Source organism: Lineus longissimus, chromosome 17, assembly GCF_910592395.1.
Source record: "Lineus longissimus chromosome 17, tnLinLong1.2, whole genome shotgun sequence".
NCBI lineage: Eukaryota > Metazoa > Nemertea > Pilidiophora > Heteronemertea > Lineidae > Lineus > Lineus longissimus.
This window is the reverse complement of record NC_088324.1, coordinates 7,242,698-7,266,180: the sequence shown is the minus strand read 5'-3', so window position 1 is coordinate 7,266,180 and position 23,483 is coordinate 7,242,698. Positions and strand designations below refer to the sequence as shown.

The window sequence follows — 23,483 nt, the reverse complement described above, 5'->3', positions numbered from 1 at the left end:
AAATAAGAAAAATGCAACGAAAGTCAGATAAAAATTACTCTTCAATACAAGATTCGCCATATTTGGTAAAAATTGGCTCAGGTATCTTCTTATTTTCTGAACATATTTTTAACCAGTTTTTCCTCATTGCTAACAGCATGCCTGTTTTTTTACATAATCTTTTGGATCTATTATAGCCGATTCATATAAACTGATCTAATCATATTCTAAAGTCCTATAAACCAAACATCTTTTTCCCTTTTATTGGCTATTTTTCACAGAAATTTAATCAAATATTTCTGTAAAAGTCGAAGCATTCTTTTATCCTAAAAATTATGCTGAAATACCAGATGAACATTATGCAATTTTAAATCCAAAATTATCATTTAACGCTCTTGACAAGATTATCTGTGTATAAAAGTTCATCTGGTGAAATGTCGAAGAATGAAAATGAATAAGGTATATTTCTTTTCAAAACTTAATCAAATGAAGTTGCAAAGTCAACTGTTCAAGGGCTGCAAATCGCAGTTATACTAAAGGAAAAAAAATCGTTTTTATTTTAACACTATGACAATTTTATTCATCAAATCTAAGTACATAATTATAACAATCACGTACAGAATTCACAATTTTCGTAGTATAAAAAAAATTCGAATGATTTTCAATAATCATTTACAAAATCCCAAGTGAAGGTTCTCAGGAGGCCAGTCATTTTTTTACCAATAATCTTAACCTCATCAACCTGAAAATGAGTAATTCTGTTTTACTCATATTCATGTGGTCCTGCACTTTTCAACCAATAAGTTGGAGTCATTCCTGAATTATGAGAATTTTTTACTCATATTCAGAAGGCCCTGCACTTTTTGTCCAGTAAGTTGGAATCGTTCCTGAAGATGAGTAATTATGTTTTACTCATATTCAGGAGGCCATGCACTTTTTAGAGACAAGACCACTAATGAATATTCATAGGTTGGAGGGTCGAGGCCTATCAATTAGACGAGTGCATGTTTTTAACTCTCAAGTACATATTTGGAGAGGTATTGAAAAAATATTTGTTGTGGCAAGTCTACAGATATAAAGAAATTATTTGATGAAAAAATTAATTTCGAATTTTGCTAATTGGGTAATAGGGGGCGTGTTTTGAGATTTTTCTGCCAGTTGGCTGAAAAGAGTGGAAATATCAATGTCTGTCTAATTTGTCGATTATCAAAAAATTTCCGTGGTCTTGCAACTACCAGTTTATTTTTCACCATTTACTTGCCCGACTGTCCGGAATATCATATCTAAATTTCAGATTCACAACCCCACGCAGTATTTGATGCGTCGCGGTCAAACATTGACAATTTAACTGCTAAAAGGCTTAAAAAATCAATTGTGGTCTTGTCTCTTTAACCAAACATCTACAGGGCAGAGACATCTATTCATCCACAGGCGGAAGTGTGGGTCCGTACTGAACTGTGAAGCTGTGGTAAATACATGACTGTGATGGGTGAAAGTGGATTTATTCTTCAATATTTGGTGGATTCCTAATCTACAGAGCCAGGCCATAACGGGTATGTACTTTTTGATAATTAATATAAGGAAATATTGTCTCACTGGCCAGTTTAGAACTTGTATTCTGATAGGCCCATATCAGTCCGCGAGTGACGATTTGATGGCAATGCTGTACACAAATCAATTTTTCTCAGGGAATCGGTATTGAAATGTTTTTAATTTTTACTATTATTTCGATAAAAGCCTCTTCAAAACACATATAAAATTTGGTGGGAATTAAAGCACCCTTGGTGTACTTTTTTCACCAACCTATATTCATTAAAATGTACACAGAATGTACACGCTGGCTAATAGAGGTCTCTGGCCATATAAGATTCGCCATATTTGGTAAAAATTGGCTCAGGTAGCTTCTTATTTTCTGAACATATTTTTAACCAGTTTTTCTTCATTGCTAACAGCATGCTTGTTTTTTTTACATAATCTTTTGGATCTATTATAGCCGATTAATATAAACTGATCATATTTTAAAGTCCTGTAAACCAAATATATTTTTTTCCTTTGATTTTATTGGCTATTTTTCACAGAAATTTAATCAAATAATGCTGTAAAAGTCGAAGCATTCTTTTATCCTTAAAATTATGTTGAAATACCAGATGAATATTATGCACTTTTAATGCAAAATTATCATTTAACGCTCTTGACAAGATTATCTGTGTATAAAAGTTCATCTGGTGAAAGGTCGAAGAATGAAAATGAATAAGGTATTTTTCTTTTCAAAACTTTATCAAATGAAGTTGCAAAGTCAACTGTTCAAGGGCTGCAAATCGCAGTTATTCTAAAGAAAAAAAACTTTTTATATAAACACTATGACAATTTTATTCATCAAATCTAAGTACATAATAATAACAATCACGTACAGAATTCACAATTTTCGTAGTACAAAAAAATTTCGAATGATTTTCAATAATCATTTACAAAATCCAAAGTAAAGGTTATCAGCTAAACCACATTATTATTTCAGTAGCCCAGACATTTTTTTACCAATAATCTTGCCCTCTTTGTCCTGAAAATGAGTAATTCTGTTTTATTCATATTCAGGAGGTCCTGCACTTTTCAACCAATATGTTGGAGTCATTCCTGAATTATGAGTAATTGTTTTACTTATATTCAGAAGACCATGCAATTTTTAACCAAACATCTACAATGATTTATAGTTCTTCCTCAATATGGGTATTCTGTTTTACCAAACATCCATCACTTTAAGTGTTTTTTCTGTTTTACTCATATTCAGGAGGCCCTTTACTTTCATGACTTCAACCAATATGTTGGAGTCCCTCCTGAACATGAGTAATTCTGTTTTACTCATATTCAGGGGCACTGATCATTCATTCTGTGGATAGTTTTCGTTGAGGGGATTTTTTTTTCCAGAGGGAATGAAATAAATTAAAAACATGACTCTAACTTGAAAGTTCGTACATTAGGCGTTAAAAAAAGTTCTCACATTAAGCGTGGATATTATACATTATTATACATTGAGCGTTGATTTTTACATTGGTGGTTGTAACAGTGGTGCTACAGTTTTATTGGCATCACGACCCAATTGTTATGTTATCTTGAGAGTCGAGACTCTTTCATCCCTACGCCATATACAGTTATATGCCTCCGATGCAGCCCGATTTCATAGGTGACGAGGCCAACTACGCAGAGTATATGCGCTACTCTTGGGCGAAGACATGCTGAGTGCATATTTTGGCATCTCAGAGATTCGAAAGTACGTTGAGGGCTCAAAATCAACGTCACGATCGACAGAAGTTGGAACTCAATTTCCAGAATTTGTATCCGGTTACGCCTGCGCATAACAGATTAAAATATTCTGGATGTGTAACTGCAGATAAAATCTGGAAATTTTGTCCCAACCTCTGCCGATCGTGGCGCTGATTTCGAGGCAAAGTCATCAAAAGAGTTCTAGGATACAAATGTCAAATATGTGTTGGCCTATATAGGAATGGAATCATCCACCAACAACCCTCTGAACTACGCATGGCGGCTAGCTGTCAGCTCGACTTAACCGCCAGGATTTTAGCTGAGTGTAGTCTCGGGCAGCCAATACATCAGGCTGAAACGACAAAAAAGGATTTTGTAAGAATTGGAGAATGCCCAAAATATTTCTACTAGTGAATACAGAAAAGAAGCGTAAAAAGCCTATTTACTCTAGTCTATCAGATTTTTTACTACTAGTATGTTGCCAAGGACTCCAGAATACAGAGACGGGCAACTGCTCTCCATCGGCATATGGCTTCAACTGAAACAGAGCTGCGACCGGACGGACCTAACATGCAAATTTTACTCGACTAAACTATCGACTTCCAAGTTTCGCTTACCGTGATATTCAATTCTTCATAAGGATTGTCTACGTCCTCATCATCTGAAATGAGATGGGAAAAAATACAACATGTGGCATATCATGTGAAAAAATTGATAGGGAGCCTGCGATTGACCCCTGCTGTTGTTGCGCAAGGGTCCATGCACTTTTTATGTTGCCAAACTTAATCATCATTGACAACATGTTAAAAAACGGTGTTCGAGCCATGGTTTCTGAACAAATTTAGTTACAAAAAGGCCAAAGTCAATCCTAATAAAAAAATCTGTCACCGTTTCCGACAGCTATCTATTTGTCGGGGGGGGGGGGAAGTGGACATCGTCCCTTTTAAGCATAAAATGAGGCAAAAATATCAGTCACTACGGCCTGAAATACACGTTTCTCAGTGACTCTTAACTGCCTGCCTCCATAGAGCTATACGATTGCGGATTGCTTTCGCGGATAACTGTATTTTTTTAAAGATCGCCCTTGTTGGCAGCCTTACCTCCTGATGACGCTCTTTGCCCATCGCCCTTCCAGGCCTTCGCCCCCGATTGAAAACTTTCCACCAGGTTTCGAACGAGGATCTCTTGTCCAAGCGGCTCGATAGGGAGTGCCTTGAGATCTTCCCGTTCAAGTAAGGCGAAGATAACGGCCTTGTTCAACCCGTTCTTTGCGAGGACTTGGTAAGTTGAGCCTGTCACTTCTTTCAAAAGGAGCCATTGCTTGAAATCTTCCACGGATATATCTGTAAGTAGGGACTGAGTTAATAGAAAAAGGTAAATACCAATGGCAGAACGATGTCGAGACCTTGGATGTCGAAATAAGTTATTTCTCCTGACTTTCACTTCACTCACCTTCAATTTTCTTCTGGGCCACTGGAATCAATTTGGCATCATCGTGTATCACCTCTGAAATCAGATCAGAATAATTGGATTTACACTTTCTAATTCAAAATCAGGTGGTCGCTAACTATATAACACAACACTCTCATGAATCGTGCTGATGTACTAGGATATGTATTCCAGAGACAGCTGACGGCTACCTTTGGAAACTTGGCCTATCTGGCACCTGCCTTTATAAGTTGTCGGATTCTTTAAATACCTGTGAAAAATATCGGGGCTCCCCTAATTCCGGCAATAAAGATCAAATACCTTTGTTGGATGGGGTTGATGAGGTGTGAGTCAAACACTCGATCAGAGTGACCCAAAGTGTGAATACTAACTAGCTCACTCACCCATTCAACAAAGGCCTCGATCTTTAATGTCCTATTTTGGGCAGACCTATTATTTTCACTGGTTTAAAAAAAATCCGACCTTACAGGGAAAAGTCGGACAATCTCGGACTTCTGTCGGATAAATCAGGATTAAGTTAAAGAAGCTGTTAAAAAGTCGGAAAAAGCCTCATACTAGTGTATGACAGTTGCCTCTCGCCCGGCCTTACCTTCAACGTGCTCCTGTCGGTCTCCTGGTGGATCTTGACAAGGTTCGCCATGATCGGGCTCTGCCAAACGTGTACCACCTCCTTAAAAAGTGGATGGGAATAATAACGAATTCAAACCTGTGAAAAATATCGGGGCTTCCCTAATTCGGGCAATAAGATAAGATAAGATAAGATAAGATAATTTATTAACCCCCATGATTGGGGAAAATAATGGAATTACATGTACATAAAAAACGTTACAAAACACTGGCAGTTACAAGTATCACAGACAAAAGGGAATCCGGCTACGGACGGCCGAAGTCTACCCTCAGCAGCTGGCACGTCAAGCAGGGTGCCCTTGATCACAACCCCAGTGGCCAAAAAGTTTCCTAACAGTTGAATATTAAGTTGGCGCACTGGGGAATCATACTTAAAAATCCTTGCATAAAAGGAGACCTTATTTCGTTTAACTACATCTGAGATACGGGGTATATCCAATGCACGTAATAATTTGGAATGGCGGGATCGTTTCCCTATACCATTAAGACATTTGATAAAATTACCCTGAGTGGTGTTCAGCCTTCGAAGGTCTGTTGAAGAGATGTATTGGCATTCAAGACCAAAGGTGAGATCAAATACCTTTGTTGGATGGGGTTGATGAGGTGTGAGCCAAACATTCAGAGTGACCCTAAGTGTAAATACTGATTAGCACACTCACCCATTCAACCAAGACCTCGATCTTTAAAGCTCTGTACACACTGACAACATTTTGGGAAACATGTTGGCCAACATGTTGTCCAGGTGGGATGTTATCGAAAATGTTGGCAGTGTGTACAGTTCGGAAACATTCGGAAACATTCGGTAACATGTTGGCCAAATGTTGCTCAAATGTTGTCGAAATAATACAAAATCAATTTTGTTGCCGAGATGCTAATGATGTTGTCGAGTTTTGTCCAATCAGAAATAGGCCACAAATCACATGATCTACATTAAGCCATGTGATGTAGTCAAAATGGCAGCCTCAAGCAAGGAATGGTTACTGAGTGAAGTTGAACAACTTATTGCAGTATGGGAAAGTTGTGCCTGTTTATGGGATGTAACATCCAGGGAATATAAAGACAAGAACAAAAAGAAAGCTGCTATTCTAGAAATAGCTACAAAATTTGCCCCATGCTGGTGTCTCATATAAATCCATGGTCTTGTCCACACTCTTTTCTCATCTTTACGTCTTCTTCGCCGTCTTTCAATCAGGATACGTAAAATTATGGCAGAGCCACCGACAATACATCTTCTTCTCTTGGAATGTTCCATTGTTTATGAATTTCCCTCCAAAATATTCCCTCAAAAATCCTTATTTCTCGGAAACATTCGACAACAAGTTGCCCAACATGTTGTCGAATGTTGTCATGTGTATACAGGGCCAAATTTTCGATAACATCGCACCTGGACAACATGTTGGCCAACATGTTTCCCAAAATGTTGTCAGTGTGTACAGAGCTTTATGCTCTATTTTGGGTAGACCTATTATTTTTCACAGGTTTTTAAAGAAATCCGACCTTACATGAAAAAGTCGGACAATATCGGACTTCTGTCAGATAAATCAGGATTAAGTTAAAGAAGCTGTTAAGAAGTCGGAAAAGTCTCCTACTAGTGCATGACAGTTGCATCTTCTGCCAGACGTGTACCACCTCCTTAAAAAGTGGATGGGAATATCAACGAATTAAAACCTCTGAAAAATATCGGGGCTTCCCTAATTCGGGTAACAAAAATCAAATACCTTTGTTGGATGGGGTTGATGAGGTGTGAGCCAAACACTCAGAGTGACCCTAAGTGTGAATACTAACTAGCTCACTCACCCATTAAACAAAGGCCTCGATCTTTAAGCCCTATTTTGGGCAGACCTATTATTTTTCACAGGTTTTAAAAGAAATCCGACCTTACAGGGAAAAGTCGGACAATCTCAGATTTCTGTCGGATAAATCAGGATTAAGTTAAAGAAGCTGTTAAGAAGTCGGAAAAAGCCTCCTACTAGTGCATGGCAGTTGCCTCGCGCCCGGCCTTACCTTCAACGTGCTCCTGTTGGTCTCCTGGTGGATCTTGACGAGGTTCGTCATATTCGGGCTCTGCTAAACCTGTACCACCTCCTTAAAAATTGGATGGGAATATCAACAAATTTAAACAGGAGGCGGGAAAATTTAAGGATTCAAGCAGCAGATGAGAAAAAGATTGAATCAATTACAGAGGATAAAAAATGAGAGGAATCGAACCGCAGATAAGAAAATAAGAGGATTCAAACTGTTTATTGACTAACCTCATATGTGGCAATCAAAGGAATCACACCACAAATGAGGAAATCAAAAGAGTCAAACCGCAAAGGATACATTTTCATAAGAGGAATCCGACAACAGATAAGATAAGGATTGGAGTTGTTTGTATTGTGTCAGATAAATCAGGATTAAGCTAAAGAAGCTGTTAAGAAGTCGGAAAAAGCCTCCTACTAGTGCATGACAGTTGCCCAGCGCCCGGCCTTACCTTCAACGTGCTCCTGTTGGTCTCCTGGTGGATCTTGACGAGGTTCTTCATACTCGGGCTCTGCTAAACCTGTACCACCTCCTTAAAAAGTGGATGGGAATATTAACCAATTCAAACCTGTGAAAAATATCTGGGCTTCCCTAACTCGGGCAATAAGATAAGATAAGATAAAATAAGATAATTTATTAACCCCCATGATTGGGGAAAATAATGGAATTACATGTACATAAAAAACGTTACAAAACACTGGCAGTTACAAGTATCACAGACAAAAGGGAATCCGGCTACGGACGGCCGAAGTCTACCCTCAGCAGCTGGCACGCCATGCGGTGAGACTCCGACCTGGGGAAGCAGTAGTCGTCGCGCTGGAGCAGATCAGCGAGAGTGTCCTCTACACCGTCTACTCCAGCTCGGCGACCACCCAAAGTCACCCGGGGAGTCTCACGCAGAGCAACACCAGCAGCCGAGAGGTTGAACTGGCGAATATCGTCAAGCAGGGTGCCCTTGATCACAACCGCAGATAAAAAAATTAGAGGGTTCCAACTGCAAATTGATTAACCTCATATGTGGCAATCAAAGGAATCACACCACAAATGAGGAAATCAAAAGAGTCGAAACGCAAAGAATACATTTTCAAAGGAGGAATCCGACAACAGATAAGATAAGGATTGGAGTTGTTTGTATTGTGTCAGATAAATCAGGATTAAGCTAAAGAAGCTGTTAAGAAATCGGAAAAAGCCTCCTACTAGTGCATGACAGTTGCCTCGCGCCCGGCCTTACCTTCAACGTGCTCCTGTTGGTCTCCTGGTGGATCTTGACAAGGTTCGTCATTCTCGGGCTCTGCCAAACGTGTACCACCTCCTGAAAAAGTGGATGGGAATATTAACAAATTCAAACCTGTGAAAAATATCGGGGCTTCCCTAATTCGGGTTACAAAGATCAAATACCTTTGTTGGATGGGGTTGATGAGGTGTGAGCCAAACACACAGAGTGACCCAAAGTGTAAATACTAACTAGCTCACTCACCCATTCAACAAAGGCCTCGATCTTTAATGTCCTATTTTGGGCAAACCTATTATTTTTCACAGGTTTTTAAGAAATCCGACCTTACAGGGAAAAGTCGGACAATCTCGGACTTCTGTCGGATAAATCAGGATTAAGTGAAAGAAGCTGTTAAGAAGTCGGAAAAAGCCTCCTACCAGTGCATGACAGTTGCCTCGCGCCCGGCCTTACCATCAACGTGCTCCTGTTGGTCTCCTGGTGGATCTTGACGAGGTTCGTCATACTTGGGCTCTGCCAAACTTGTTCCACCTCCTTAAAAGGTGGATGGAAATATTAACGAATTTAAACAGGAGGTGGGGAAATTTGAGGATTTAAGCAGCAGATGAAAAAAAGGTTGAATCAATTACAGAGGATAAAAATGAGAGGAATCGAACCGCAGATAAGAAAATAAGAGGATTCAAACTGCAGATTGACTAACCTCATATGTGGCAATCAAAGGAATCACACCACAAATGAGGAAATCAAAAGAGTCAAACCGCAAAGGATACATTTTCATAAGAGGAATCAGACAACAGATAAGATAAGGATTGGAGCTGTTTGATTTGTTGAAGTCTTAGACGCCTCATGAATGATCTTGCCTCAATTATAGCTACTTTGGTTAATTAAACAGTACATCATCTGTATATCTAAGAAACGAATATCTGATCATCTTCGTGTTCTGTTATTAGATAGTACAAACTCTGTCGTTCCTTCTGTGCTGGAGTGTAGACATTTTGAAATCATATAGTTGGCCTAGGTTAGTTACCTTGTACAGATGGTTCTAGAGGTTCAGTGTCGACATATACTTTCTTTCTTTCTCGAAGATAGTTTTCTCGTGTTCCCGGCTCACCTAGGGGAGGTTCTTCATTCTCAGGTTCTGTAGAATCTGCACCATCTCCTGAATGAAGGGTGGCATATTGGAGGAATCAAACCGCAGGTGAGTAAAATATGATAAATCGAACCACAGATGAGAAATGTTGAGGACTGCAGATTAGGAAATTCAAAGACTACATTACAGATGGGGATATTTGAGGACCGTGGATGAAGGTTGATGACCGCAGTGAGGAGGTTAAAGGACTATGTATGTGAGGAAATTGGAGGACTGTAGTCAGAAAATTGGAGGGCCGTAGACGAGGATTAAGCATCGCCGATGAGAAGAATTTCAGGACCCTATAAAGATAAGGGAATTTGAAGAATCAACGTGGGGGATTGTTGTTATTCTGAGAATATAATCTCCGACGCCTCAATCAAACATGACATGATATACTTTCTGGCACAGAATTGATTTACATTATTTTTAGACCAACTTGTTGAATATTAACAGTGTGCCTCATATCATCTTGACAACATCCTACTTCAAAAAGGAATCAGTTCATGATCCCTCATGGCGTGCAGTATTATAGTAGCCTTGGTTACCTTGCACAGGTAACTTTCGAGGCTGCCAGTTGACATAATCTGGTTCGTTTAGGTTTGGGGGAGCAGCATCACCTGAAAGGAGAATTATTTCACTCCATCATGATTAGCCAAATAGTCCTTATCTTGTGAATATCCCATGTCCTCATTATATTTTTGATACATAACGGCAATGATCTCTCCGGTTCGGCATAGGGGTATACCACCGCCCAGCCTTTTGAATACTAGCGAGACGTTTTCATCAGATACTCTGTCAGTTGAGCTAACTCTGTCTATAATGTGGAAAATGTAAACATACTTTCCAATGGAATGTTGTCGACATTGACGTAAATATGATCGTGGAAACGAGGGTCAGGGGATTGGCGAGTGCTGGACAGCCCCGCAGCATCTCCTCCAGCCGTACGTCTGTCTCTGTCTGAAATCAGAAGTTAAAGCGATGGAGATACCGGTGAGAAATGTTCAACTTTTCAACTGCTGAAGGCGCGGAACAGATAAAATCATGAATAAAAAAGAAATGAGCTGCATATATATATTGCAATTCATGACCCATCCGACCACGGTATATCATCGTGAGGGAAATCGAGGCTTCTCCGGCCCGCTCGATTTCCGCGCATAATGAGCAAACATTAATTAACATGAGGTTTTCCCCAGGATCGATGACGATAACTACGCGTGTTCATCCCATACTGTGATATACATTACAGTTGAACTGTACTATATGTGTGCGCTGCCACAATGACCACTGTGATATACATGTGCAGTTGAACTGAACTATGTGTGCGCTGCCACAATGACCACTGTGATATACATGTGCAGTTTAACTGTCCTATGTGTGCGCTGCCACAATGGCCACTGTGTTATACATGTGCAGTTGAAATGTACTATGTGTGCGCTGCCACAATGACCACTGTGATATACATGTGCAGTTGAACTGTACTATGTGTGCACTCCATAAACCATCCAGGTCCAATAACTGTCGGCCAAACAAACTGCAATAGCGGCGTAAATTGCTGATGTGGAAATAGGCCGTGAGAGAACATATTACAAGTATATCCCTGTCAGAGAGTAGGGCCTATATTTGTTATCTGTATCGTTTGTTTCTACATGTCTGATTTACCTTGCTCTGCCCGTCTCTTCTTAAGTATGAACACCGCCGCCAACACGACCACGATGACCAGGAGAAATAGAAAGCCTCCTATTACGCCCCCTATTGCCGCGGTAAGCGGACCAGATGTAGCCACCTTCACGGCCGCCGAATCGAAAACTACATCCTCACCGTCGAATATCATCATATAATAGCTGTAAATTGTGCCCTCATTGACCATGAAGCTGCTCGTGAGGCTTGTTGGGTCAGCGACAACATGATAGCCACAACTTCCTCCTTCCTCCGGGCAAAACCTGATTTGGATCTGTGTGTACTCCTTTAAGAGTTTGGTCCATGAAACGGTCACCTGGTTGTCCTTGCGTTCCACGGTTAACGTGACATGTGGTGCAACTGCAATATTGTAACAGAAAGACGCATGACGCTTTTAATTTACCACATTTGGCATAAAAACGTTTTGCTGAATAAAGTGCCACAGTCAGAAATACTAGCGCGTAGTCATAAGTTGCATTTTTGGCGAAAATGGGAAGAGTTTTATAATGTTTTTTTCTTGTTCTTGCTTTTTAAGAAAAACCTGAAATATTACATTACCAACAGGATTAAAATCAGTTTTACCATATTATGGCGAATTAAGGGTAAATACACAACACATTTCTCCCAAAAAGGTTGTTGGACTCAGTTCCTTATCTTCAGTATTCCCTCTCCACGTTGTGGTGTTGTTCTCCGTGCAGGGAGTATTCCTAATCCAATGCCGCGGGCCGGAGGAGAGTTTTTACGAGCTATTAAGTTGAGGCGCCAATCGGGTTCATTAGCCTAGGGACTCCATCTCGGGCCCAATCGCCAGTGGGAATGTGAATTCAGACGCTATATTAAGTCAGATATTTTACTGCAAATGAATGATTGCTTAATTGACTAATGGATTGATCGATTAATCGATTAATTTGACTTATTTGAGTGGACATCAATTATCATTAACTGAATCAAACAATTTGATTCCAACTTGATTGAGCGAAAGTAAGGTTACCTTCAGTTTTCGCTTCAAGGATTTTCCCATAACCACTTTCACCATCATCATTGGTTGCCTTCACACGAACCATATACTTTGTATCACTTCCTAGACCGGATATCTTCTGGACGACGTTATTCCCAGTACCAGGATCAGCAATATCCTTGACAGCTGTGTCCCATACGTTCAAAGCAGATTTTTTGTTCTCAATTGTGAATGTCTGGACGGATCCGCCAGTGAAGTTACTCATGAAGATCAAGGTCAAGGACACCGCAGTTGCGTCCTCTAGTGCAGGACAGCAAGGTAAATGCGGGGGTCCTAGAACGAGAGCAATGGAGATGATGCTATAATCAGATCGAACAACTTTTGAGGTAGGGGAATATTGTAACGTTACCCTAAATTCATTTAGCAGTCTACCCCATTCCTCTCTCTCGCTTTTGGAGTGTCAGATAATATTTAATAAGCATCCCAACTGAAAGGGATACGTATTGACCACTCGGATGCAAGTATAAGGCCTCCTTATAATTTTTTAAAACTCACAATTCATTTATCTAAACAATTATTACAAAACTAACCGTATGTATATCATGATTGCGCATCAGCAGTTTCCAAAGACAACACCAACAAGACTGTCAAGAGTTGCAATGGAGATAAAGTTGGTATTCAATATTTGCATCCTCACCTGCTACCTCAAGGTCATGGGTTCAACCCCTGGTCAGACAACTTTTTATGTGATGAAGAGAGAGACTCTCCAGCTGCGTAAAGTTTCATCTCGGGGCTGAAATGCCCCCTCGTGTCATTACAAATCAACTAAAAACGTATGTTGTATTGATTAATTTACCAATGATTATTGTTCTATCTCATTGTTAACCTACCAGCTCCCTGTTGTTCAAAATTAAACGTTGAAATTCCAGCATCATTTGTCACATTAACAATGTAGTTTCCATAGTCGTTAACCCCGATAGACGCCTTGTTCAAAGTGTATGTCGTATCATTCACTTTGGCCGCCACAAAATCTCCCCCAATTGTTGTCATGTTTGGGAAGAACCAAGTGACATTTGTAGGTGAAGGGTTTGCAATCACATGGAGAACGAGCTCCATTGGTGAGTAGGGTGTACTGGCTACAGTGAAGACTTCGGGAAGTTCGGGGTTCCATTTTGCCTTATCTGAAAATTGAGATTGAAAGGCAATAAGTAAACTGCATGAGCGCCTAAGCCTTGTCACCGGCTCGGATGAGATTATTTCATCCGGCCTTTTGACAGAAAAGTCCAACCAGTAGAGTTTTAGAATCGGCTTTAAAAAAGGGAAAAAACCATGACAGTATTCCGACCGTTTATAACATATCATCTGCGACTAGTTATCTGCACAAAAATGTCATCAAGTGATGTTGAGGCTTTGAGCCGTTGAATGGGGCAGGGGCAAATTCAAAATAACTTGAGACAGTTGATAGGTATTCAATCGCAAGATGATCGTGACTATCTCGTAATATAGAACTAATGATACCTAATTAACCTATGATCGAATTGACAATGCAATGTACTTACACTGAGTATCTATATCCAAACTACCATCGGCTTTACCATCAGGCGAGTAGTTGATAGCTTGGCATTTGTATGTCCCAGACTGGGTGTACCTGATATCGGTTATCTTGAAGTCCTTTGAGGTTTCATTTGGTATTTCATTGTCCTTGTAGAACCACTTGTAGGTGTAGAAAGGTGGGTTGCCGCCAAGAGCTGTACAGGTTAACATCAGGGTATCACCTTCTTGGACTGGATTCGGGTTGGACGAGATCTTGACATTTGGTGGAACTGAAGGATGGGAAGTTAAGTCAGTCGGATTTATGGGGATAAGAATGATGCATCCATTAACAGTGAACTTAGTATAGAAATCAAAAGTTTTAAGTTCACTAGTCGAATGAAAATGACAATTTATTTCGACCAGCCATAGCTCCCAATGAAATGATAATGTATGTCACAATTCTTGTCTATCTTTTTTTTCATAATTTTTTTCATCAAGAAACTGAAGAAAACACAGAGGTAAATTACTAGTATTCACTACTCAATTTTTGTTCAGCATGTTGTAGTCAGAAAGCACTTGAAGCCTACTTACAATAGGTTTGATCCACCTGAAATAAGCCTTTTGACCCACTTCAAAATAACTTTTCTTCATTTCATACGTGAGCAAAGCATGGTGTTCAACCTATTTACAATTCAAAATCAGTACTTACAGTAGACATTTACTGTTTCAGTTTGTTCCACTTGAAATGAGCCATCCTTCACTTCACACTTGAAGACAGCCTGGGTGTCCAACCTTTTCGCAGTCACAGTCATTGTACTCTTCCTTATCATGCCATTGAACTCCCCAGCCCTGTCGTCAGATGTTATCCCTGATGTCAGCTGCTCCCAGGTTCCTCCCCTTCTCTTCCTGTGAAATTGGATGTCAGCAACAGGGTTGGCACTGTCTGTCTCGCATACAATATTGAAAGATTCACCTTCATTTATTGATATTGGTGGCTTCTGTGTCATCCGTATCTTTGAAGGGTTGACTAAAAGAAACGACAACAAATTCCTGTCAAATTATATGTAATCTATAGTTAAAACATTAACTGTTACAATTCGATTCACTTAAATGCGCCATTATTGGCAGTCACAGTCAATGTACTCTTCCTTATCATACTATTAAACTATCCAGCCCTGACCTCATATGCTATCCCTGAAGTCAGCTTCGTCCAGTTTCCTGCCGTTGTCTGCCTGTGGAATTCAATGTTAAAAGCAGTGTCGGCACACTGGCAGTCTTGCATGATCAAATACTTGTCGGCTGATCCTAATGGTTTGCTGTCGCTGAAAAATTGGTCAGCGCCATCATTGTCGGGTTGAGTCGAAAACGCCTCGTCGCGGCTTGCTAAAGACTCGGTCATTTTTAAACAGCAGACTTCCAAAACAAGAAGAGGATTTAGGGTCTTGACCAAGCTGGGTGTAGTTTGGTACGTTCAGCTCAATCAATCTGCTCGGTCAATTTTATAGTGGATCGACTCATCCGCAGTCTTTATCGAGCGACTTACTCGGTGACAGGTGCATGTCTGTTGTGATGCGGTTTAATTGGGCATCAAATCGGATTCTTGCAGAGAGATCCAAATGCTGTTAATCCTGCATATAGATGGCAGGGCTGGATCTATTTTTCAATGTCGTCTACTAGTGTCTACTTACATTTTACATGCATTGTTGTGTCGGCATTAGTTGAAAAGTCATGTCCCGTCAATGAGTACCTTGACGAACATCTGACTGATACACCATTCATGGCCTTGGTTGCTGTCACAGACCACTCACTGATCCTGATCTTTCCACCATACACAGCATTACTCTCTGATGTCGATATTCCGGTGGTTATGTCTCGCCATGATGATCCAATAATATGTTGATGCCACTTTATATAAGTGATAGGGTTACTTTCATCTGTCTCACATGTGAACTTCTTCATTTGGCCGGCCTGGACAGCAGCGGTTGGGTTATTCAGGAAGGAAACTTTAGTATTCGCAACTACAAAAGACGAGAGGTGAGAAAATTACCCGAAATACGGACGTTATATAATATAACTAATTAAAATACACTGAGTATTTTTTCCGTTTCACATCGGATCAAACCTATTGATATATGCATTCTCCACTGATATAAGAGACTTAGGAAAATATTTGTCTTTGACCATGTTGACTACTAGATAAATCGTCGCAATATTAGCATGAACGCAGCATAAAATCGTTTGCGTCACTCTTATTAATGATTATGAAACATCTACGATCAAATTAAATTTTGTAAAAACTCACTAGACGCCAGGCCCTCACCATGGCTTAATCAGTGCTCGTGATCAAGAGCAACTACAGTTGAAATGTACAGTTAAAAAGACCAACTCACAGGTTACATTGTAGGTCTTTCTTCTTGAGGTCATATCGAGGGTGGGATATCCAGGGACCATCGCCTTGCAGTAGTACTCGGCCTGGTTGTCTTCTTTGACCATGATCCTGTCCTGACCTTGGGTGACCTCCACTGGTGTACCACCTGATCGCTTGAAGAAGAGCTTAACAGTGGGGATGGGGTTGCCTCCAGTCACTGTACATGTGAACTTGTCTTTTTCTCCAGCATAGGATGAGGTCTTACCAGATGAAACGACGGCGGACTCGGCTTTATCTGAAATAGAGATTACAATTTTGTACGGTTGCTGCATGGGAGATCACTGCAAGGTTTTTTTTGCAAGGAATAGACAATTTTGAAATAGGCCTGGACAAATGGTTCCGGCAACCCGGCAATATACCAATAGTAATAGCGTGTTCGATTACTGGCGCGGCGCGAGTGAGCGCCAGTGCGTTCTTTTTGGTGCTGGCACCTCATCTCGCGCCAGGCCGAAGTGAGCGACCCTGCGAGCGGGTTACCTCGACATAAAATGGCCGACGCACGTGACCCTTGAGAAAAGATGGCAAACGATTCTGTTAATGCCGGCCTTGCGAAATACACGAAATGTGTTTGTTGCATCAGACTGCACTTTTTTGGCAAAAATAAAGTAGCTATTGGAGGAAATTGATATTTCGATGTGAACAAATTGTTCAATAAGGTTAGTAAGTCGTTTTTGTAGTTAACGCACATCCGGTAGTGTGTGACTTTTCTTCATTTCATACGTGAGAAAAGCCTGGTGTTCAACCTATTTACAATTCAAAATCAGTACTTACACAAGACATTTACTGTTGCAGTTTGTTCCACTTGAAATGAGCCATCCTTCACTTCACACTTGAAGACAGCCTTGGTGTCCAACCTATTAGCAGTCACAGTCAGTGTACTCTTCCTTATCTTGCCATTGAACTCTGCAGCCCTGACCTCAGATGTTATCCCTGATGTCAGCTGCTCCCAGTTTCCTTCTGTTCTCTTCCTGTGGAATTGGATGTTAGCAACAGGGTTGGCACTGTCTGTCTCGCATACAATATTAAATGATTTACCCTCATTTATTGATGTCGGCGGCTTCTGTGTCATCGTTATCTTTGAAGGGTTGACTAAAAGAAACGATAACAAATTTCTGTCAAATTATATGTAATCTATAGTTCAAATATTAATTGTCACAATTCGATTCACTCAAATGCGCCATTATTGGCAGTCACAGTCAATGTACTCTTCTTTATCATACTATTAAACTATCCAGCCCTGACCTCATATGCTATCCCTGAAGTCAGCTTCGTCCTTTTTCCTGCCGTTGTCTGCCTGTGGAATTGAATGTTAAAAACAGTGTCGGCACACTGCCAGTCTTGCATGATCAAATACTTGTCGGCTGACCCTCATGGTTTGCTGCCGCTGAAAAATTGGTCAGCGTCATCATTGTCGGGTTGAGTCGAAAACGCCTTGTCGCTGCTTGCCCAAGACTCGGTCATTTTTAAATAGCAGTCTTCCAAAAGAGGATTTAAGGTCTTGACCAAGCTAGGTGTAGTTTGGTAGGTTCAGCTCAATCAATCTGCTCGCTCAATTTTATAGTGGATCGACTCATCCGCAGTCTTTATCGACCGACTTACTCAGTGACAGGTGCATGTCTGTTGTGATGCGGTTTAATTGGGCATTCAAATCGGATTTTTGCAGAGAGATTCAAGTACTGTTAATCCTGCATATAGATGGCAGGGCCGGATCTATTTTTCAACGTCGTCTACCAGTGTCTACTTACATTTTACATGCATTGTTGTGTCTGCATTAGTTGAAAAGTCATGTCGCGTCAATGAGTACATTGACGAACATCTGACTGTTGCACCATTCATGGCCTTGGTTGCTGTCACAGACCACACACTGATCCTGATCTTTCCACCATACACACCATGCCTCTCTGATGTCGATATTCCGGTGGTGATGTCTCGCCAAGATGATCCAATAATATGTTGATACCACTTTATATAAGTAATAGGGTTACTTTCATCTGTCTCACATGTGAACTTCTTCATTTGGCCGGCCTGGACAGCAGCGGTTGGGTTATTCAGGAAGAAAACTTTAGTATTCGCAACTACAAAGAGGAGAGGTGAGAAAATTACCCGAAATACGGACGTCATATAATATAACTAATTAAAATATACTGGGTATTTTTTCCGTTTCACATCGGATCAAACCTATTGATATATATATTCTCCACTGATATAAGAGACTTAAGAAAATATTTGTCTTTGACCATGTTGACTACTAGATAAATCGTCGCAATATTAGCATGAACGCAGCATAAAATCATTCGTGTCACTCTTATTTTAACATCTACGATCAAATTAAAGTTTGTAAAAACTCACAAGACGCCATGCCCTCACCATGCCTTAATCAGTGCTCGTGATCACGGGCAACTACAGTTGAAATGTACAGTGAAAAAGACCAACTCACAGGTTACATTGTAGGTCTTTCTACTTGAGGTCATATCGAGGGTGGGATATCCAGGGACCATCGCCTGACAGTAGTACTCGGCCTGGTTGTCTTCTTTGACCATGATCCTGTCCTGACCTTGGGTGACCTCCACTGGTGTACCACCTGATCGCTTGAAGAAGAGCTTAACAGTGGGGGTGGGGTTGCCTCCAGTCACTGTACATGTGAACTTGTCTTTTTCTCCAGCATAGGATGAGGTCTTACCAGATGACACGACGACGGAATCGGCTTTATCTGAAATAGAGATTACAATTTTGTACGGTTGCTGCATGGGAAATCACTGCAAGATTTGTCTTGCCAGGAATAGATAATATCAAAATAGGACTGGACAAATGGTTTCCGACAACCCAGGAATATACCAATAGTAATAGCGTGTTCAATTAACTGGCGCATCGCGAGTAAGCGCCAGTGCGTTCCTTTTGGTGCTGGCACCTCATCTCGCGCCAGGCTGAAGTGATCGACCCTGCGAGCGGTTTACCTCGACATAAAATGGCCGCCGCACGTGACCCTTGAGAAAAGATGGCAAACGATTCTGTTAATGCCGGTTTTGCAAAATACACAAAATGTGTTTATTGCATCAGACTGCACTTTTTTTGGCAAAAATAAAGTAGCTATTGGAGGAAATTGATATTTCGATGTGAACAAATTGTTCAATAAGGTTAGTAAGTCGTTTTTGTAGTTAACGCATATCCGGTAGTGTGTCTGGTCATTCTTTGTGACGCTACGTTACCCTAAATTTACTCGGGCCTGGCGCGAGAGCGTTCGGGCTCGATTCATACTCGGCATACGCCTCGAGGCGCGAGATCCGATGCCTACCGAAGCGCTGCGCTAGAAATCGAACGCACTATAAGACAACTCCAAATAAAAACAGGTGTAATATAATATCAGTAAATTATAAGGTTAAGTTAAACCAGGTAGAAAAAAGAAGAAAAAAGTCATAAGGAGGACACAGTAAATAATAAGGTGGTGATGGTGATGGTGATGGTGATGGTGATGGTGATTGTGATGATGATGATGACGATGATGATGATGATGGGTTTTTACGCCGTTAATCATAAAGGGATTGCAGGCTATTGTGTCTTTATACACTAGTATCTACACCATACAATATAGATCTATGTGAGGACACTTTTCCCATACGGTAATATTTCAGACCGCTACATAATCCATGACTTCGATCGTCTGTGAACCAGGAAGTTTTGATAAATTAACGTTTTCTATTTTGAACAATATAACGGTCTATGGTAGTGAAACCCATGTGTGAGGGGTAGAGTTTCTCTAAATCGAAAATGTAACGGCGACTTGTGATTGGTACTCACAATAAACATCCAAGATCTTGCGACTGCTGACTCTATAACAAGTTTGTCTTCCCGCCTTGCAAAAGTAGCCACCAGCACTCTCTTTCGTAACTTGGAAATCGTAACTGGAAGATGTTGTTACTTTTTTACCATCTTTGTACCATTCGTACATGTATGGGTTTCCGGGGGCAAAGCACAAAACGCGTAGTTGTGTTCCAGCTGTCACTGGACCTGGAGGGAACCCGGTGATTTGGGGTGGTTCTGGCTCTGGACGGTCTGAAACAATCAAATCATTAAAAATGAGATGACTAAATTTCTAAATCGAGTAACCGTCATCGAAGACTCGATAATAATTGGCGCATGAAAAAAAACACGGGACCGGTGTAACCGTTTTAAACATCCTAGAATAGAGTGTCCAGGAGACAAGGCCATTCTATGTACTTTTAGTGTCTGAGGTATCCAAGGCAATGGGTCCATTTAGAACCACGCCTTAATCCCTCACCATACAAAAGGGAAGGACACTTACGTTATCGGGGACATTACTGCTGTGTATACTAATTAGCTAACCCAATTAAGTCAGTTAATTGATCCATTTCAACATAGGCTTTTGATCTTTAATGTCCTATTTTTGGAAGCCCTTGTATTTTTCACAGGTTTTCTTTTTTTCAGAAATTCGACCTCACAGGGAAAAGTCGGACAAAGTCGGACTTCTGTTGGATATATCTGGAATAAGTTAAAGAAACTGTTAAGAAGTCGGAAAAAGTTACCCACTAGTGCACGATAGTTGCCTCGCGCCTGGCCTTACCTTCAAGTTCAACGGGCTCCTCTCGTTTAACGACACGAGGGCCGAAGGTGTCTGAAAGACATGCTTGACCTCCTTCAAAAGAAGATGGGGGCATTTAAAGGATTTAAACAGTAGGTGGAGAAATTAGAGGATAGAAACCACAAATAAGGAAATACATGTACGAGGAATCACTTACAGAAGATACACAATTCGAGGAATCAAACTACATATGAGGAAGTAGATGATTCAAATAGTAGATGAGAAAATTAGAAGAATGAAAGCGCAGATGAGAAAATAAGAGGATTTCAACCGCAGATAGAGAAATGAGAGGAATTGAACCTCAGATGAGGAAATCAAAGAAATTAAACCGGCTCACCTCGGGGGAGGTTCTTCATTCTCAGTTTCTGCATAATCTGCACTATCTGTGGCCTAATTGTGTGAGCTAATTAGTACTCGCACTAAGGAGTGTTTGGCTCACACCTCATTAACCCCATTCAACATAGGCCTTTGATATTTACTATCCTACTTTATTCTCAGTAAAAATCCGACCTTTCACAGGAAAGTCGGACAAGGTCGGACTTTTGTCGGATAAATCAAGCCAAAGTTAGAGAAACCGTTTTAACGGTTTCTCTAACTTTGGCTTTTTCCCACTTCTTAAAAGAAGTGGGAAGCCTCCTACTAGTGTTACCAAGAAGATGGGAATCCATACTTACGAATAAGGAACCTTGAAGTAATTAGCTTAAGATAACGTCCTAGATGGAACCCATTCCTTTAGAACTTTCCAAAAGTATGGACTGCTGCATTAAAGGAGGACAGTAGGCAGGAGGTAGATCGGCAACTTGGCGGTCTTCAGGTTACTGACTAAGCCAGTTAGGCGACCGGGTTGTGTTTTAACAAGTGATAGTGATAGGATCATTGCAGATACGGTCATGAATAGTTTCGATATACAATGTACTGCAAGATGAGGGCTCCCTACTGTAAGGTGACTTCGTCTACCTCTCTGTTCATGCCCTTTAACACACTTTTTACAAAGAATAAAGAAACAATCTCTAAGGACTTCCAAGAATATGGAAGAACATGGAACCAAAGACATGTCCAACTTTAACATGTTTACACGCGGAACACTTACCAAGAACATGGACCGGACAGAGCAATATCACTGCAAGGAAAATACAGAAGGCTAGGACTGATCCAGTTTCCATGCTGCCAAGTTCTCATGAAAAATCCTACGTTTTAACTCGTAAAGCCAAAATCATCCTCTTATAAATTTTGACAACATGAAGGTGTGTGCCTTATTACTGGCCTAACCGATATAAAATGATTGAATTGTCGTGGAGCATACCAAGATATATCAAAATTCAAAGAGTTGTTTTTCATCTATCATGTTTGTATATAATATCGGATTGGGTGAAAGAAAAAAACGTCATTCATAGTATGCCCCCCCCCCCGCCATGAACATTAGCATGAATAGCACTGATGTTTTATATTTATATTGGCGTTATTATACAATGTAGGCCTACCAGGATGTGCTCTAAATAATCCATGGAATCCATCATATTTCTATTCTACTTTGTTCACAGATAGAAAAAAACATAGGCCTTTTTGAATTATGGACACCAGGAAGCATGTCTGTGAAATCCACTGATTCATCCGAACCAGGAAGTATATACTGTTGTGCTGACAAATACGTTAACGGGGGACGATATGCCTGGGGAAGGTTTCCAGGTGGCAAAAATGAACAGTAAGGCGCGGGAATGGATCTTGTTTAACTTGATAAGTCGGTTGCGAGTTAATTTGGCGTACATAGCCTGCATATCGCCGCCTTGCGTTCAGAGTGAGGGTAGGAATCCCTCAAAGAAGGACCCAAATTCTCACGAGGTCGTTTCCGAAGTCGACAAGCCTAGAACAGTTCAATTGCACGGACATATCTGGACAATTCCAACTATACAATAGAAGGGAATGTTCTGTCATTGTTCCAACCAGCATCCCATTTCAATGGTAACCTCACCTATATGATTACAAAACAGTTATATCTCGGTCATGATCAATAGAAAACTGTCAAACCCACATCAAATGGATATTATCCACCGAAAACAAAATGAAATCATGCCTATTTCACTGATGACTTGACCATTCTACAGGGTGGCCCAGAATTATTTTCCCTCGCACAATGAACACACCATGAATACACAATAGAATTCTATTGTCCAAAGGAAAATAATTCTGGGTCACCCTGTAGTTTGATGATGCAACCTGGATGGTCAGGCACTTTCGGAACTTTAAAACTTTTCTCTGTAGAGCACAACTCAATTTGGACTCGGTTAAGGGTTGACTACCGGTACCACCATTTTGGCTAGAACCTGATCAATCCAAAATCAATTAGCTCCTTCAAAATGAAGTTAATGCCGATTTTAAATCTGGGAGGCTATTCTCTGGAAAACAAAGCAGAGACTCCCGCCCTTGAAATTAGCATTCACTACGTTTGGCAAGTGTTCCAATTGCTTTAGGGTTTCAAATTCTAACCAAAATGGTGGTGCCTATGGTCAACCCTTAATACGAGACAACACCACCAATGAATATTCACAGGTTGGAGGGTCGAGGCCTATCAATTGGATGAGTGCATGTTTTTAA

The 23,483-nt window shown here is 40.6% G+C and overlaps 1 protein-coding gene across 12 annotated transcripts; it reads right to left on the bottom strand.

The window, feature by feature from the left end:
• Window positions 1–623: 623 nt before the first annotated feature.
• LOC135501218 (synaptogenesis protein syg-2-like) lies at window positions 624–22,148 on the bottom strand. 12 transcript variants are annotated; one of them, XM_064793156.1, is made up of 25 exons: window positions 21,982–22,148; window positions 20,874–20,945; window positions 20,090–20,344; window positions 18,732–19,004; window positions 18,040–18,369; window positions 17,066–17,383; window positions 16,257–16,529; window positions 15,555–15,884; window positions 14,576–14,893; window positions 13,893–14,156; window positions 13,224–13,514; window positions 12,367–12,666; window positions 11,358–11,735; window positions 10,539–10,655; window positions 10,244–10,315; window positions 9,594–9,725; window positions 9,020–9,100; window positions 8,567–8,647; window positions 7,787–7,867; window positions 7,318–7,398; window positions 5,276–5,356; window positions 4,690–4,743; window positions 4,338–4,580; window positions 3,855–3,898; window positions 626–3,589 (listed from the first exon to the last, which is right to left on the bottom strand). In XM_064793156.1, the coding sequence occupies exons 1-25, from the start codon at window positions 22,052–22,054 to the stop codon at window positions 3,521–3,523; spliced, it is 4,611 nt and encodes a 1,536-aa protein (XP_064649226.1). In that variant the 5' UTR covers window positions 22,055–22,148; the 3' UTR covers window positions 626–3,520. The 12 variants fall into 12 exon arrangements, 11 of the variants coding, with proteins under 11 accessions (XP_064649234.1, XP_064649228.1, XP_064649231.1 ...); XM_064793158.1 differs by lacking the exon at window positions 5,276–5,356 and having other exon boundaries at window positions 625–3,589; XM_064793157.1 differs by lacking the exon at window positions 7,787–7,867.
• Between the last annotated feature and the right edge of the window lie 1,335 nt (window positions 22,149–23,483).

What these genes read in the sequence shown, in the direction of transcription:
- LOC135501218 (XM_064793156.1), bottom strand. Translation starts at nt 22,054, where the DNA reads ATGGAAACTGGATCAGTCCTAGCCTTCTGTATTTTCCTTGCAGTGATA. An exon ending in CTGTCCGGTCCATGTTCTTG is followed by an intron (nt 20,946 to 21,981) that starts GTAAGTGTTCCG and finishes CTTCTTTTGAAG; the next exon opens with GAGGTCAAGCATGTCTTTCA. An exon ending in GGCCCAGAAGAAAATTGAAG is followed by an intron (nt 4,581 to 4,689) that starts GTGAGTGAAGTG and finishes CCCTACTTACAG; the next exon opens with ATATATCCGTGGAAGATTTC.